This window comes from Ictalurus punctatus, chromosome 22 (assembly GCF_001660625.3).
Source record: "Ictalurus punctatus breed USDA103 chromosome 22, Coco_2.0, whole genome shotgun sequence".
Classification (NCBI taxonomy): domain Eukaryota; kingdom Metazoa; phylum Chordata; class Actinopteri; order Siluriformes; family Ictaluridae; genus Ictalurus; species Ictalurus punctatus.
This window is the reverse complement of record NC_030437.2, coordinates 3047501-3064852: the sequence shown is the minus strand read 5'-3', so window position 1 is coordinate 3064852 and position 17352 is coordinate 3047501. Positions and strand designations below refer to the sequence as shown.

General features: G+C 42.2%; 1 protein-coding gene across 1 annotated transcript in view; it reads left to right on the top strand.

The window, feature by feature from the left end:
- Positions 1–17352, top strand: part of unc5db (unc-5 netrin receptor Db) — a 162237-nt gene that overhangs the window by 94209 nt on the left and 50676 nt on the right. Inside the window, exons 3-4 of the mRNA XM_017451208.3 lie at positions 8947–9090; positions 13716–13819. Of these exons, the coding sequence (XP_017306697.1) occupies positions 8947–9090; positions 13716–13819 (248 nt within the window). The remainder of the gene's footprint in view (positions 1–8946; positions 9091–13715; positions 13820–17352) is intronic.

The following is a 17352-nucleotide window of genomic DNA, read 5'->3' as shown; positions in this document are numbered from 1 at the left end:
TCCACCCAATAACTATCAATAACTAACTAAAGAAATGAAATAAAACATATGGTCAAGACCTAAACAACCTCGAGGGGGGAAAAAATCCACTCAAGACCAAGAGGAGAGCAACACTGGTATCAGGATATATAACCAATAACGTACTCTGGGAGGAAAAACAATACATAAAACAGGAAACGATTTGCTTTGCGATGCTGTAAAGTCTGTTTATGTGCAGGGTTCTCTGAAAGCGGAACCGGAGACATTCATTTCGCCTGAGGAAGTGGCAGTTTTGCGCAAGTATCCCCAAGTTCTCAGGCTGTAATAGCATTATCGCAGGAAGTCACACCCTCGCTTTCTTCACAGTGCGTCACTTCTTTTGAGCAAAGCATTTATAGAGTCGTTTATACTTGTTTATTCTCTTGGAGCTCTTGGGTTCCATCACCAGTTTCATCATTTTTCATTTCATTATGCTTGTCCTGCTGAAAAATCCAGAGTAGTCTGATCCGCTGCCAAACCCGCACCGAGCTGGCCAAACTGGTCAAACCATGACAAACTTCCATTTCCACTTCACATTCATACTTGGTTTGGCTATGTTAGTCCCCATGAGGCCTTTGGCATCATCCTTTGCTGTGGTTTGCGTGCCATGTGCTGCTAGATGGAAGCTAAGTCCATGATGCAGGGTGACATTAATGCACTACTGAGTCTCAGCGCTAAAGTGAAATGTCATGTCCATTTGTGGAGTGGACTGAGTCACTTAGTAAGGGTCTCACACACACACACACACACACACACACACATACACACACACACATTGTGTGAGAACATCTGCCTAAGACCTATAGACGCTGTTATTAATGGTGATACCACTATGGACTCATGTCATCCAGCTGCTCTCATATTAATCTACTGCACCATTAAGTTAATATATGTTTTCCACCTTTCATCATAAGTAAAGAAATAAATAGTTGAAGAATTTAAAATGCGCTCCCCTCAATGCATTAGTCATTTTCTCACCAGGGCGCTTGCCAGCTTTCTCATGAATATTCATGTGTCTGCACTGAAATAAGATTTTTAAAATGCATGCTAGTGCCCCAATTTAGTACATTTAACTGAGGGATAATCAGTAATAAGCATTTAAATTACGTGAGGTGTTTCCAACGCTGAATCACACAAATACAGGAAGCGGTGTGATGACGATCAAGTGTGGTGCTACACCATCTCCTGATGTAATGCCATATGAAAGCACGCTCCGTGCCTTCATGGTGATCCGCTTCGCATTTTCTTCTTCTGCAATATGGATTCTCGTTGGAAATTGAAAAAAAAATAATAAACTGATCTCGTAAGAAATTTAAATGTTGTGTATTTAAATATATATAATTTATATATATATATATATATATATATATATATATATATATATATATATATATATATATATATATATTTAAATATTTTATTTATTTATTTATTGGTGCTTTTTTGGCTGCAGAAGTTTGACCGAAAAATAAAATAAATAAAATAGAAATACTACTACTATTACTACTTCTACTACAACTATTACTACTACTACTACTACCACTACTATTACTACTACTACGACAACTATTACTACTACTACTACTACTACTACTACTACCACTACTATTACTACTACTATTACGACAACTATTACTACTACTACTACTACTACTACTACTACTACTACTACTACTACCACTACTACAACTACTACTACTACTACCTCTACTACAACTACTACTACTATTACTACTACTATTACTACTATTACTACTACTACTAGTACTATTACTACCATTACTACTACTATGACTATTCCTACTATTACGACAACTATTACTACTACTACTACTACTACTACTACTACTACAACTACTACAACTACTACTACTACTACTACCACTACTACAACTACTACTACTATTACTACAACTATTACTACTATTACTACTACTACTAGTACTATTACTACCATTACTACTACTATGACTATTCCTACTATTACGACAACTATTACTACTACTACTACTACTACTACCACTACTACTACTACTACTACTACGACAACTATTACTACTACTACTACTACTACAACTACTACTACTACCACTACTACTACTACTACTACTACTACTACCACTACTACTACTACTACTACTACTACTACTACTACTACTACCACTACTACAACTACTACTACTACTACTACTACCACTACTACAACTACTACTACTATTACTACAACTATTACTACTATTACTACTAGTACTATTACTACCATTACTACTACTATGACTATTCCTACTATTACGACAACTATTTCTACTACTACTACTATTACTGCCACTACTGCTACTATTACTACTACTACTACTACTTATTATTATTATTATTATTATTATTATTATTATTATTATTATAACAACAATGAATGAATGAATAACATGATAATTTTAATACATTTGTAATAATTTGTTAGCTGTAATATTCTTAGCCTATATCATATTAATCTCGTCAGAACTCAATGTGAAATTGCAACATATAAAAATAAAGTAAAAAAAAAAAAATCAAAAACATTTTAGGGAAAATAAAAAAGTGGCTGGATAAGTGTGCAAACCCTTTTAGAATTGGGGACGTGGCTGTGCTCAGAATGAACCAATCACATTCAATCTCGTGTTCAAAAGTCATTATCATACAGCTGCCATCAATTAAATTATCCTGATTAACTCCCAAATAAAGACCAGCTGCTTCTGTAGGATTTTCTTCACATCTCCTTGGTTTCATCTGACGCCTGACGCCATGGTGGTCTCTCAATTTTTTAAAGGACTCGATCAGGAGAGGGGTACAAAAGAATTTCTGGAACATTAGATGTACCATGGAACACCGTGAAGACCATCATCAACAAGTGGAGAAAATGGGACACAACAGTGACATTACAAAGAACTAAGAACCAAGCGATCTATCCAAAATGTGTAAAAGAACAAGACAAAAACTTACCAGGGAGGCTGCCGAGAGACCCACGGCAACATTAAAGGAGCCACAGCAATATCTGAACATGTACAGATTACTCTCTGCATGGGACAACATCTTCACATTCTTCATGTGTCCGGGCTATTGGGTAGGGCCTTTCTCACAAAACATATCCAAGCCCTTATAAATCACCCCAAGAAATGTGCCAGAATGGGTTCTGGTCTGATGAGACTAACCATACCCACAGAGAAGCACGGTGGTGGCAGCATCATGCTTTAGGGCTGCTTTTCTTCATCCAGAACTGGGGCTTTTATTAAGGTGGAGGTAATCATGAACAGCTACAAATACTGATTGTAGTGCAAAACCTTCAGGTGTCTGCTAGTAAGCTGGAGATAAAAATTTATTTCACCTTTTAGCACAACAGTGACCCAAAGCATACGTCCAAATCAATAAAGGAATGGCTTAACCGAAAGAAGATCAATGTTTTTTTAAATGGCCTGGCCAGAGCCCAGCCCTGAATCCAAGGAAAAATCTATGGGGTGACCTGAAGCGGGTTGTGCAGCGGAGATGCCCTCACAAGCTGATGGATCCAGAATGTTTTTGCAAGAAACAGTGACAAAATATCGCCAAGTCACGATGTGCCACACTGATAGACTCTTACCCCAAAATACTGAGTGGTGTAAAAAAATCAAAAGGTGCTTCAACAGTGTATTACAGTAAGGGTGTGCACACTTATGCAACCAGGTTATTGTAAGTTTTTATTGTTTTGTTTTGTTTTGTTTTTTTCCTTCTTTCCCTTACACTTTTTCACTTTATTTGTATACTTTGCAATTTAAAGGTGGGAAAAGATCTGACATGAATTATCTTCATTTCATTCTTTTACTCTAATATTTTTTTTTTAATGAATTTAAAAAATATATATATTTTTCAAACATTAATTAATTGCGACCAATTTATAATGTTTCTGAAACGTACTATGAGAAAATGCTATTAGAAGTTAATTATTCATTAATAATTGATGAAATGAAAGCATTTGTTTGTAGTGCAGTCCGACATCACCATGTACTCGATCGTATATTCCGTATATCCAGCTGCGTCCTCTCAGCTGGATATATGTGTGTGTGTGTGTGTGTGTGAGATTATTACAGCAGTAGATGATGTATACACGTGGCACAGCGTGTTCGTGACATGCAACCAGCAGCCAATTAAAACCCAGCGAGGAGGCTCGGGTGCTGCTGCCATCCCACAGAAAACGCCAGAGTTTTTCCATGACAAGACTTACTCTTTTAAAGACGGGGGCAGTAGCTCGGGACTGCTCTCGCTGAGCTAAAACATGTCTCTCTCTCCAGCAAATTCACTTATCAAGCACCAGATCTCATCGCGAAGCATCTATTAGCGCAGCACGTTCCCCTGCTTTCACAACACTCTCCGAGCCATCTGCTCGAAAAGCCCGATTATTAGCTGCGTTTGTCGAGATTAACTTGGTAAATTTGTCACGATTAACTCGTGCTCGTGACTGGATAAAGCATTTCCCGAGCGTCGTAAACAAGCGAGCGTCGTAAACGGAGCTTTTTAAACCCCACGTGGCTGAAATTGAACGAGAGAGAGAGAGAGAGCGAGAGAGAGAGAGAATGAATGCAGTGTTCCAACCTGAGATATAAGTGACTTCCATCAGAAATATCCCCATACTGATGTGTCAGTCTGGGAGAATAGCACGGAGCTAAACCCCTGTTAGACGACAGCTTTGAAGAACAGACAAAGCAATCCAGAGTTTCTGGAGAAGCCGTTATTAAACACGTTATTAAATCCTGCCTTTCAGTCCCGCACTTTATTATTACTAATGTTCTTCTTCATGTGCTCTGGGTTATCGTCACTGCTTTTAGCTAACACACACACATAAGAAAATATTAAAAAGAACTGAAAGTATGCAAAGCAAGAAAGAAAAAGCAACATACTGAAAGAATGCAAAAAGAGAAACAAAGAAAGAAAGAAGACTATAAGGGAGAAAACAAGAAACTGAAATTATGCAGATGGATGGATGGATAGGTGGATAGGTGGATGGATGGGTGGATGGATAGACGAATGGATGGGTGGATGGATAGATGGATGGATAGGTGGATGATGGGTGGATGGATAGATGGATGGATGGATAGGTGGATAGGTGGATGGATGGATAGATGGATGATGGGTGGATGGATAGATGGATGGATAGGTGGATAGATGGATGGGTGGATGGATAGATGGGTGGAGGGATAGACGAATGGGTGGATGGATGGATGGATGGATGGATGGGTGGATGGATAGGTGGTGGGTGGATGGGTGGATGGATGGAGGGATGGGTGGATAGGTGGATGGGTGGATTGATGCATGGGTGGATGGATGGATGGATAGGTGGATGGATGAATGGATAGGTGGATGGATGATGGGTGGATGGATGGATGGATGGATGGATGGATAGGTGGATGGATAGATGGATGGATGGATGGATGGATGGATGGATGGATGGATGGATAGGTGGATAGGTGAGTGGATGGATAGACAAATGGATGGATGGATGGATGGGTGGATGGATGGATAGATAGATGATGGGTGGATGGATAGATGGGTGGATGGATAGACAAATGGGTGGATGGATGGATGGATGGATGGGTGGATGGATAGGTGGTGGGTGGATGGGTGGATGGATGGAGGGATGGGTGGATTGATGGATAGGTGGATGGATGGATGGATAGGTGGATGGATAGATGGGTGGATGGATGGATGGGCAGATGGATGGGTGGATAGGTGGATTAATGGAGGGATGGATAGGTGGATGGGTGGATGGATGCATAGGTGGATGGGTAGATGGATGGATAGGTGGATGGGTGGATGGATGGATGGGTGGATGGATGGTTGGATAGGTGGATGGATGGATGGATGGATGGATAGGTGGATGGATGGATGGATGGATGGGTGGATGGATGGTTGGATAGGTGGATGGGTGGAGGGATGGATGGGTGGATGGATGGATAGGTGGATGGGTGGATGGATGGATGGGCAGATGGATGGGTGGATAGGTGGATGGATGGAGGGATGGATAGGTGGTTGGGTGGATGGATGCATAGGTGGATGGGTAGATGAATGGATAGGTGGATGGGTGGAGGGATGGATAGGTGGATGGGTGGAGGGATGGATGGGTGGATGGATGGATAGGTGTATGGGTGGATGGATGGATAGGTGGAGGGATGGATAGGTGGATGGGTGGATGGATGGATAGGTGGATGGATGGATGGATCGATGGATAGGTGGATGGGTGGATGGATGGATGGGCAGATGGATGGGTGGATAGGTGGATGGATGGAGGGATGGATAGGTGGTTGGGTGGATGGATGCATAGGTGGATGGGTAGATGGATGGATAGGTGGATGGGTGGATGGATGGAGGGATGGATAGGTGGATGGGTGGAGGGATGGATGGGTGGATGGATGGATAGGTGTATGGGTGGATGGATGGATAGGTGTATGGGTGGATGGATGGATAGGTGGATGGATGGATAGGTGGATGGGTGGATGGATGGATAGGTGGATGGATGGATGGATGGATGGATAGATGGATGATGGGTGGATGGTGGGTGTGTTAATGACACACTGAGTGTTAGTGAGAGTTTACTCCTGCTGATTTTTAACCTCATTAACACACTAATGAACTTCCTAGTATTTAAACATCAGTAAAAAAAAATAAAGTGGTGCTCTCGTTCATCTTCTGCTCTCAGCATCCCACTTGGTTGAAGGAAGCTTGTGTGCGTGTGTGTGCGTGTGTGTGCGTGTGTGCGCGTGTGTGTGCGTGTGTGCGCGTGTGTGCGCGTGTGTGCGCGTGTGTGCGCGTGTGTGCGCGTGTGTGCGCGTGTGTGTGCGTGTGTGTGAGGAGTGTATAACGTGTGTATGAGGAAGGAGAGTGTGTCAGATATGAATGCTACACTGTTGTTGTTGTTGTTGTTGTTGCCCTCAGCACACAGCTTTTCCTCTCTAATCCACCGCATGAAAAACTCCAGGGAACAAAATCACACGCGCAGATGAAAGACCTAGAAACCCTCGAGTCCGAGTAAAAACGGAAGCCGTCCCCAAGGCGACGCCATGTCACAAATCCGGAGGAGTTTATTTTGAGTGCTTTAGAAAATACGAGAAAAAACTGCTTCAAAAAAAAAAAAAACTAAATACGCCTGTTTGTGTTCTTCAGGATCGGTGGATGGATATGGAGCATTTTAGCAAGTCACTCTGGTGGAAAGAAAGATAGAGAGAGAGAAAGAGAGAGAGCCTTGCTTTCTTTCTTCAGCATGTTATTCAGGTTGCTCTTGTGTTTACGCTTCGTTTTCATCGGTCCCTCATTCTCTGGGAACATCAGACCGCTTTCTCACTCTGACACAGTGGTGCGACTAAAATGACCCAATCAAACCAGCCCAAGTCCAAAGAACAGAGCGATAAAACATAGAGTGAAATCATCAATCCTTCCATCTTTCCTTCCCTCATTCCATCACTCCTATCTTCCCTCATTTCTTAATATCCCTCCTTCCTTCTCTCAACCATTTCATCTGTTCTTAAATACCTCCTTGCACAACACAATATCCACCCATATATCCTTCCTTAAATCCTTCCTTCCTTCCACCCATCCATCCTTCCTTAAATCCTTAATTCCACCCATCCATCCTTCCATAAATCTTTCCTTCCTTCCACCCATCCATCCTTCCCTAAATCCTTCCTTCCACCCATCCATCCTTCCTTTCTTTCTTCCATCCTTCCTTCCACCCATCCATCCTTCCCTAAATCCTTCCTTGCACCCATCTATCCATCCTTCCTTAAAACCTTCCTTCCACACATACATCCTTCCTTAAATCCTTCCTTACACCCATCCATCCTTCCTTAAATCCTTCCTTCTACCCATCCACCCACACTTCCTTATCCCTCCTTCCTTCCACCCCCATCCATCATTCCTTTCTTTCTTGTATCCTTCCACCCATCCATCCTTCCTTGCACCCATCCATCCTTACTTTCTTCCATCCTTCCTTCCACCCATCCATCCTTCATTAAATCCTTCCTTCCACCCATCTATCATTCCTTTCTTTCTTGCATCCTTCCACCCATTCATCCTTCCTTCCACCCATCCATCCTTCCTTAAATCCTTCCTTATACTCATCCATCCTTCTTTCCATTCCCTCTTTCCTTCCATCAATCAATCCTTCCATGAAATCCTTCTTTGCTCCCTTTCTTCTTTCCTTCCTGCTTTGGTTTCATCAGTCCTTTCATCTGTCCTCACTTCCATCCATCCATCTATCATTCCTTCCTTCTTCTTCCTTTCTTCCATTTCCTGTTTTTTGTTTATTGTCAAAAGTCCTGTTTTATTGTCAAATTTTAGTTCCACAGCTGTGTCAGAGTGAAAAAAGCGTGCGAGACAGAAGAGAAGGAAGGAAGGAATCTATCCCAATGCTGAACATTTTTTTTTATTATTATTAAAAAAAAAAAAAAAAAAAAATGATGATGTATTAGAATCCACAATGTGAGCAACACCAGAAGAACGGAACATTATAATCCAATAAGATTATAACAGTAATAATAATAATAATAATAATAAAAAAAGCCAACTAAAAATCCACCAGCATGTTTATAATGAATTTCCTGTGGTGGTTTTATCACATATAAACCACAAAAAAAGCACACATACAGTATCCACTGAATAATATTTCATTAAAACTGTGTCTCGGTGAACAGCGTTATCAATAAAGCTTTTTTACTCAAAACATCACAAACTGTGGAGATAGAAAAGACACCAGATCTTCTCCTGTTGTCGCCCATAAACCTCACGCTTCCACGTGTTGTGGTTTTGACATGCTTTTCTGCTAACCACGTGTGTAAAGTGTTACTATAGGAGTTACTTCCTGTCAGACATTGTCTTCTGAATGTGCATGTAATTCTCTCTCTCTCTCTCTCTCTGTGGTGCGTTCAGGTCTGAAGGTGCGTGAGGTGATGATAAACGTCTCACGGCAGCAGGTGGAGGATTTCCACGGCCCTGAGGATTACTGGTGCCTATGCGTGGCCTGGAGTCACCTGGGCACGTCCAAGAGCCGCAAAGCCACCGTGCGCATCGCCTGTGAGTCCTCAGTACACACAAACACACACATACGCACACACACACACACACACATAATGGTTTAGGCTGTACTGGGCTGAGTTCATAGCAACATTGCACATATAGAGTTCATTAGAAGGAGTGCATTGATAAAAACCGGAACTACATTCAGTTATAGAAAATGAACCAACAAACTTCCGACCAATCAGAATGGAGAATTTGACGGCACTGTGGTGTCGTTATATATCTGTGTTTTGCACCCATTTCTTAACATGTGCAAAATGGCTTCCCGCACAGTGGTGCTGGACTTTGTGAAATAAATAAAGGGAGTGCGGTGTCTATTTCGAGAAGGTAAATTGAGCATAAAAACACGGCGTACATTATTATTAATCCTGCGTTATTTATTGACGGTTGTACATAAAGAATCCAGCAGTAAATGAGCAGTAAATGTCGAGAGAGTGAAAAATGTAGCGGTGAGGTACATGAGGTTTCCAAAGAAACACAAAATATCAGGTTTTCTGTTTCTCTGGAAACTCTGTGTACCACCGAGCTACGCTACTTTATTTTTGTTGTTGTTTTGCTTTGTTTTGGGTTTTTTTTCCCCCAAAAGTTTCAGTCTATATTTTATACATGACTTATATTCTTTTATTCGCTAGAACCTTACACAGTGTAGATTTCAAATATGTAACGCACACAGCAGATGGGGTTTTTTTTCCCCCCAGATGTTTTATTTAGCAGTTCAACTACTATTTTAACAAAGGAATATCTTATTAAATGCAAAAATAATACATCTGGATTATTTGATATATTTGTCGTAATTAAATACAAAATCTTTTATTCAGTTCTTTTTTTTTTCTTTTAATTTAAAGAAGCACTAGAACAAGAGGGAGTTGAATTAATACTTTTTGGATTGGAGATTATTGAGTGCGTATTTAGAAACTCCGGCTGAACGGGCGTAACAGTAATCTATCCGAGTGACAATGAATGAAAGTTTATCTGCTTTTCAGCCACACAGAAGTTTAGCACAGGGCGCGGTCTAGCTATATTTCTGAGGTGAAAAAAATAAGATAATAAATAAATAAATAAGTAAGGCTGGTATCAAGAATGACTCCAAGGTTCCTCATTTTACTTTGAGTATCTAGAACAGCAGCATCAACAAACAGAGACAGTGGACCAGCTTTGAGAATGTGCCGACAGGAGACTTTAAGCATAACTTCGGTTTTCCCGCTATTCAGGCGCAGATAAAGATTGTTCATCCATGTTTTTATCTGAGAAATAGAGTCAGAAAGAAAACAAACATCAAGATTTTCACCAGGTTTCGAGCGTTTATTGATTTGGGGATCATCAGCATTGAAGTGATAATGGAGGCCGAGCGATCGCAGCAGATGCCCAAGTGGAGATGAATAAATATTGAAAAGTAAAGAGCCTAAAACTGAACCCTGAGGAACACCAGTGAGCTAGTGTCAGACCTGTAACCACCCATATAAATAAACTGGGAACGGTCAGTAAAATAGGATTTAAACCAGTTTAAAACTGTCCCCGACACACCAAAAACACTTTCAAGGCAGGTAAGTAAAAGACCATGATCCAGAGTTTCGAAAGCAGCTCTAAGATCAAGAAGAATAAGAGTGGATGTAGCGCCAGAATCAGAGGCCATCAATAAGTCATTGGTAACGTTGACCAACGCCGTTTCAGTGCTGTGGAATTTACGAAAACCTGACTGAAGGGGTTCAAAGAGATTATTAATTGTAATATGATTACACAATTGAGAGGCAACAACACATTCAAGAATTTTTGCCAAATACAGAAGATTTGAAACGGGACGAAAATTGTTAAAATCATCCACGGCAACATTTTCGTTTTTTTGGCACAGGTGTAACAACAGCAGTCTTTAATGCTGCTGGAACAACCCCGGTCTCCAGTGATTCATTTATTATACCGAGGATAGTGGGGCACCAAACATCGAAGCAAGACGTAATAGGCTTGTGGGAATAGGATCAAGTGGTAGATTTCATGCTGGATATCTCCCTTGAGAGAGCCTCAGAATCAAGCCGTGAGAAATGAGTGAAAGAATCACCAGATGGACGAAAGAGTGAAGCCATGGAATCAGGTGTAACAGAAATTTCTTTGTGAACATTATCAATCTTAGAATTAAAAAACTGAAGAAAAGAATCACATAGCTGCTGAGAAACAGGCAAAGTGGTAACAGAATTAACTTGAAGCAATCTATTTATGGTTTGGACCAAGCGTCTGGGATTTCCTTGATTTGTTTACAATAGTCTGAGGGAAAGAAAATGATCTTTCAGTCTCAGTGAATGCTCTGTAATCACCCAGAAGATCCTTCCAAGCTTGATAATAGACATTCAAGCCAGTAAGGCGCCATTTACGCTCCATTTTCTGACAAGCAGCCTTTCTAGAGCGCAGATTGTCATTATACCATGGAGCGGGCGAAAGTAACCTTATGTGACCTTAGGGGAGCAAAAGATTAGTAGCAAGAGCAGTTATTTAACTGTAGAACTTTCTCCTCCAGCGATGTAGGATGCAGATAGCTTAAAGGTGGAGGGTACCTTCCCGAGTTGCTGAGTTTACCTCCCTCTCCTTTTCTCCTCCTGTCGAGCCACACATGATATTATGGAGATGCCAGTGATCCTGACCCTTTCTGCTCTCCAGACTTGCCTGCTCTATCCGGAAGCCCTACCTCTGGATGGAGCTCTCATTTGCTGGAGGCTACAGCCTGGAGATCGCTGAGGATGGTACCACTTGACGAACCATGGAAATGGTTTTGGACTTCAGTTCCACATGGACGTTCTCGCTGTGGTTGCTGGGACTACGGTTGCTGCGATGGCCTCGGGACTGCAATTACCACGTGCAGTTTTACACTCAGGTCTCCTTTAGTGACCAGTGGACTAGTTCAACACACAGACTTCATATTAAACCATAATGAACTTTCTTTTACTTTCACACTATCCATCGTTACCCAGATGAGGACGGGTTCCCTTCTGAGTCCGCTTCCTCTCAAGGTTTCTTCCTCATATCATCTTAGGGAGTTTTTCCTCACCACCGTCACCACCGGCTCGCTCAACAGGGATAAATTCACACACTTAAAATCTGCATCCTGTGTTTATATATTTCTGTAAAGCTGCTTTGAGACAACGTCTGTTGTTAAAAGCGCTATATAAATAAAATTTAATTGAATTGCACTCAGTATGAATTCTGAGGGGGCATTCGGTTAGTTTTTTTTTCACTAGTCGGAGGTCGGAGTTACGCCTTTATTCGAACACAAGGTGCTGAACCGTTAAGCTGTTTTAAAACTAGGAATGAAAAACATTTGTTGTTTGAGGCTATAATGAGGTATTTTCCCAGCATGTATCTGCTACTAAATAGATGTTATATCGATATACTACTGTATATGGTAAAAAAAAAATTATAATAATAATTCATTCTAAACTTTTAGAAACTTTTACCAGTGCCTGGTTGAAATTCTGAGGAAATCAGTTGAGCAAATCCGTGCTAGTTGTCAGGGCTGTAGCAATAAGCCTCATGGTCTGTTAAATTACCCTGTCAATCCGGCATGAGATGTTAATTTCATATTTCACCGTTTGCGTAGGCGTCCTGCGCCCCGTGGTTTTGTGTGTGTGCGTGTCACTGAGACCTCTTAAAACAGAAAGTGAGGAGTTTCAGGCACGTAAGAGAGCGTTTCAGTGTGAGCAGCTCTGATCCGGGTGTGCAGGAGAGAGAACACAGCACTGAACACTGCAGAGCTGTCAGAGATACTGAAATATACACACAGCTACTCAAAGCACTAGTCTCTCGCTTGCTCAATGTCTCTCTCTCTCTCTCTCTCTCTCTCTCTCTCGCGCAATGTCTCTCTCTCTCTCTCGCTCAGTGTCTCTCTCTCTCGCGCTCTCTGTCTTTGCGTTTTCATTTCATTCTCTTATGCTGATGTTCAAAATGCGAGAGATTCCAGCTCTAGTGACGGATTTCACTGGTTTTTGGTTTTGTGTGTATAATTTTACAATCACACTACATCACACACACACACACACACCACAACACACACTTTTTATTACGATTATCACAAGTCCCATGGGTTTCAATCAATGATCCCCAATTTTGTGTGTGTGTGTGTGTGTGTGTGTGGGGGGGGGGGGGGGGGGGGGGGGGGGGGGCATGACTTCAGATCAAAACAAACACGCTGGATGACACTTCGGCTTGGCTGTCATTGGTCGTATTGCTTTCTACCACAGCGCTGTTGAATTCTCAATCCTGATTGGTCCGAAGGTGTCGATTTAGAATTTTCTATAACAACACCATGTTAACAAACCACCGGTGTGTATTGATGCGCACGGTGCCAATACTATTTCTCCAGTAACAGGACTGAGAAAATGTGTTCTTACTTGGTGAAGTGTTCTGTAAGGAGATGTTTACTTAATATTTATGGAGAAGGAGTCTCCAGTGTCAGAGCTTTGCAACAGTCAGAAGTAAAAGCTGCGACTTTAAAAGTTAAGTTAAGAAAAGGGGGCGGGGCTGCTTGGGAAAGTTCTGTTCTGTTGTACTGTATGTGACTCTGTATATATTCTCTCTCTCTCTCTCTCTCTCTCTCTCTCTCTCTCTCTCTCTCTCTCTCTCTCTCTGTGTGTGTGCAGACCTGCGTAAGAACTTTGAGCAGGACCCGCAGGGGAAGGAGGTTCCCATCAGGGGCATGATCGTTCTGCACTGCCGGCCTCCAGAGGGTGTGCCTGCTGCCGAGGTAAAGTGTGCGAGTGTGTGTGTGTGTGTGTGTGTGTGTGTGTGTGTGTGTGTGTGTGTGTGTGTGTGCGTGTGCGCCTTTCTCGCTCGATGCGTTTTCAATGTGACTGGTTGCTGATAGATAATATTTAACTTGAGCACATGCCCTGAGGTTTAATCATGCGGGGGTACACAGTAGGGGTCATGAACACACACACACACACACACACACACACACACACACGCAGCGAGGTTAGATTCTCAGCAGGTTGTTAATCATAGCTGAAATGGAGGTGCCGCGTCACTTTCCCCTTCCTCGAGTGCACTTCGGCCCTTTTTAGTCCACGTTAGAGCAAGTAACCGTCTCACACCTCTCACGCTGAAGGGCCATGAGCGCTTTTTGCTTTCACTTTGCACCCGTTTATCACCGCAGTAAGATTTTGTGGGATCATGCAGGAGAATCCAGGAACGTGAATCATAAAAAGAACAGCAGATTTTTTTTTTTTTATACACTTGAGCTCCACAATACACATACTGTGCTAGAGAATTGGAGTGACCTTTAAAGCGATATAAGAGTTCCTGATGTGAGCCATTACAGCGATCCCTGAAGATCAGGATCAGCCAATCAGCACTGCTCTAATAGAGTGTAGTGTGGTATAACTTTAACATTATTTTGCTGACATTATCCAATCCAGAGAATGTAATGAGTTTTAACCTGTGGTCTTTATCACACCATAATATTTCAGGTAATGTCTGCGTGCTTGAGCCGTTACGAAATGATCGTGTGGCACAGTAGGCTTCCTGTTTGATCAGTACCAGAGCCATGTGTCCACCATGTTTATGATGGAGAAGACTCCGTAAAGCGTCATCGTGATGTAATGCCAGTTGTATAGAGTCATTTATACATATAGACGTCGAAGGGAAATGTTCATATGCCAGACTTGTTGCTGTTGCTACTGTACCTCTACATCAGTGGAGCGCTAGCTATCCAAGTCATTTCCCTCAGTCATTAGGTAGCTTATGCTTGTTATCCGTATGAGCCAGTTGCCTAGCAACAGTGCGCTCCGTTACTTTACCCAGCTAAAGAGCGAGCGTATCGTTTGTTCACCTTCCCGTGTCACTAGTGCGAATGTGAAAAGCGGTGATCATGCACATATCTGCCAGTTTGTGGTTGAGGAGCATAAAACTCAAAAGTATTGGAACACAGAAATTAAATTGAAAATGAAAATACTCTTCGCCAAGATTTCCCAGAACGCACAACGAACTACAAACATGGCCGACAACTACAAGTCCCAATGGAACATGCGGACACGTCACCTTCGCCTGAGGACTAATCATACACACTTCTCAATCACATGACACTACTTAAGAGAGTCTTTCTCTCACACACACAGCCATTGTGAAGTATTACGCTCAGTCGACTTGTTTCTGTCGTTTACCAAGCCTAAATGTTGTTATTCCCTCATTTAAATAAATAAATAAATAAATACAGATACTCTATTACTATTGTAGAACAACCATTTAGGCCTTGATGTGAATATTTGTGAATATATTAAGATACATGTCTGTCATGATCAAGCAGTAAACCTTCTGAAATCAAACTCGAAGCATGCAGCGGGCAAAGCAAGTCAAGTGTGAAGTCCTGTGAGGGAATTTTCTATGTATGGAAGCTACCTTAAAAAAAAAGAAAAAGAAAAGTATTCAAACACAACAGCAGAGTGCTGAGAAATGAAAGCTCAGATCAATAAGCTCTAGCAGACCCGTGCTGGACTAGAGAGGATGATACGAAGCAGACGGACACCGGATCGCTTGTCGTTTTGTCCTTGGAGATGGCGTGCGGCTTTTATTTGACTTTTTACATACGAGCAGTTTTTGAAGTTCAGACCGTTTATAAACTGCCAAATGTAGAATGAACGACTTCAACACGCACGTTTAACCTCCAGGGTGACATTTTAGGAGACGCCGATATGCTAACAATATCGTATAAAAAGCCATCACCTCGTGTCACGCACAGGACGCTGTCGTTAAAGGCGTATCTCCTATAGCATTGTCGTTGTTTTGTTTTTGTTTTTTTGCCGCTAGCTCAGGCGTCTGCATTGGCTCGTTGTGTATGGGACTGAAAAAGATTCTTTAGCGGGGTCTCTTAGCCATCTGCGTCAGCATTCCTTCTGCACGTAACAAATGTCCAGCTTGAACGCTTCACAGGCATATTGCTAGTAACGGAATAAGCGCAGACGACAGACTCAATCTGCTCACGGTTCGGAGGGAAAGCTTACACGTCGCCTAGGCAACCTCGGTGTGCTGTCGTGCGAAAGTGTGCTGTCGTGTAGAGAAACACGACTGAAAAGTGTCTGAAGGAGCCTCTGGGGTGGGATCCGGTGGATAGGAGAGGACGAAGAATGGAAGGGGGGAAAAGGCTGTAAGGGAGAAAAGGAGGAAAACAAAATGGCGGATAAGGCTGTTTATATAAGTGTCAAATACTCAAAAGAATTACTGTTTTAAAATCCTTTGATTTAGAACATTCAGACTGAGCTTTATGGAGCAAATTAGTGTGTATATCACCAAGGAAATTGATTCATGCATATTTATACTCACTACCAAGGGCACGTTTCGAAAATCCGCTCGTTGTCGTCCGTCGTCTGCTTGTTCAGCAGGAAGTCATGAAGGAAAGTCGACGTTGGCATCTTAAAATCAGGACTGAAGCAGACGTCACGGCTTCGGATTTTAGTACAAATCTGTCAAAACGGTCAAAGTTGTTCCAGCATGAGGCAATGAATAAAGAGCACACCACCCTGTAACGCGTTAGAAACTGAAACAGAAACGAACGGTTTCTATTTCAAGACTTCATAAGCGTTCACCTCGTCAGTTCAAACCTCGCGGGTTTTGATCCGGAAAATCCGAGCTGCGGGAAATCCCTCGACTTGGAATTCCCAGTGGGGGGTCGACGTGAAAGGCGGAATAAGCAAGCGAACTTAGCGAGTGAGGGACGGAGGAGGAGGAGGAGAAGGAGGTGATGGGGGTGTGGGGGTATGTTCCCCAAGGATTCTTATCAGAGGTTCTGAGATACAGAATTTAATCACAATAATTACTCTGATAAGATATTCAGCAACTCAAAACCACACTGCCTCTCTCTCTCTCTCTCACACACACACACACACACACTCACTAGATGTGTTAATCAGTTATAATCTCGCTTTCTCACACACACGTTCTCACTTGCCACTCAGTGAAACGGTTAGTGGGCTTCAGGATGTGCATTTGCTGCCATCTTGCCTAACGGGAGCTTAAAATTTCCCATGATTCTCCACCCACAGCGTGCGAAGCCTCAGCAACACGTATACCTCAGCGGGAAAGTGTATCTCGGTTGAAAGTTTGATTTTGGGTGTCCTTATTATTATAATTGCCTGCAGTATTAAAGGAAATGAGCCTGGGCTGTGCCTCGTTCAGGGTTTTGTTTATTTATTAATATCGAACTGGTGGAAAGTTCGCCGAACCGCAGCTACCGCGCCGCATGCGAGATTTCACAGCGTGCTCTCGGACTCACGATCAGAAAGG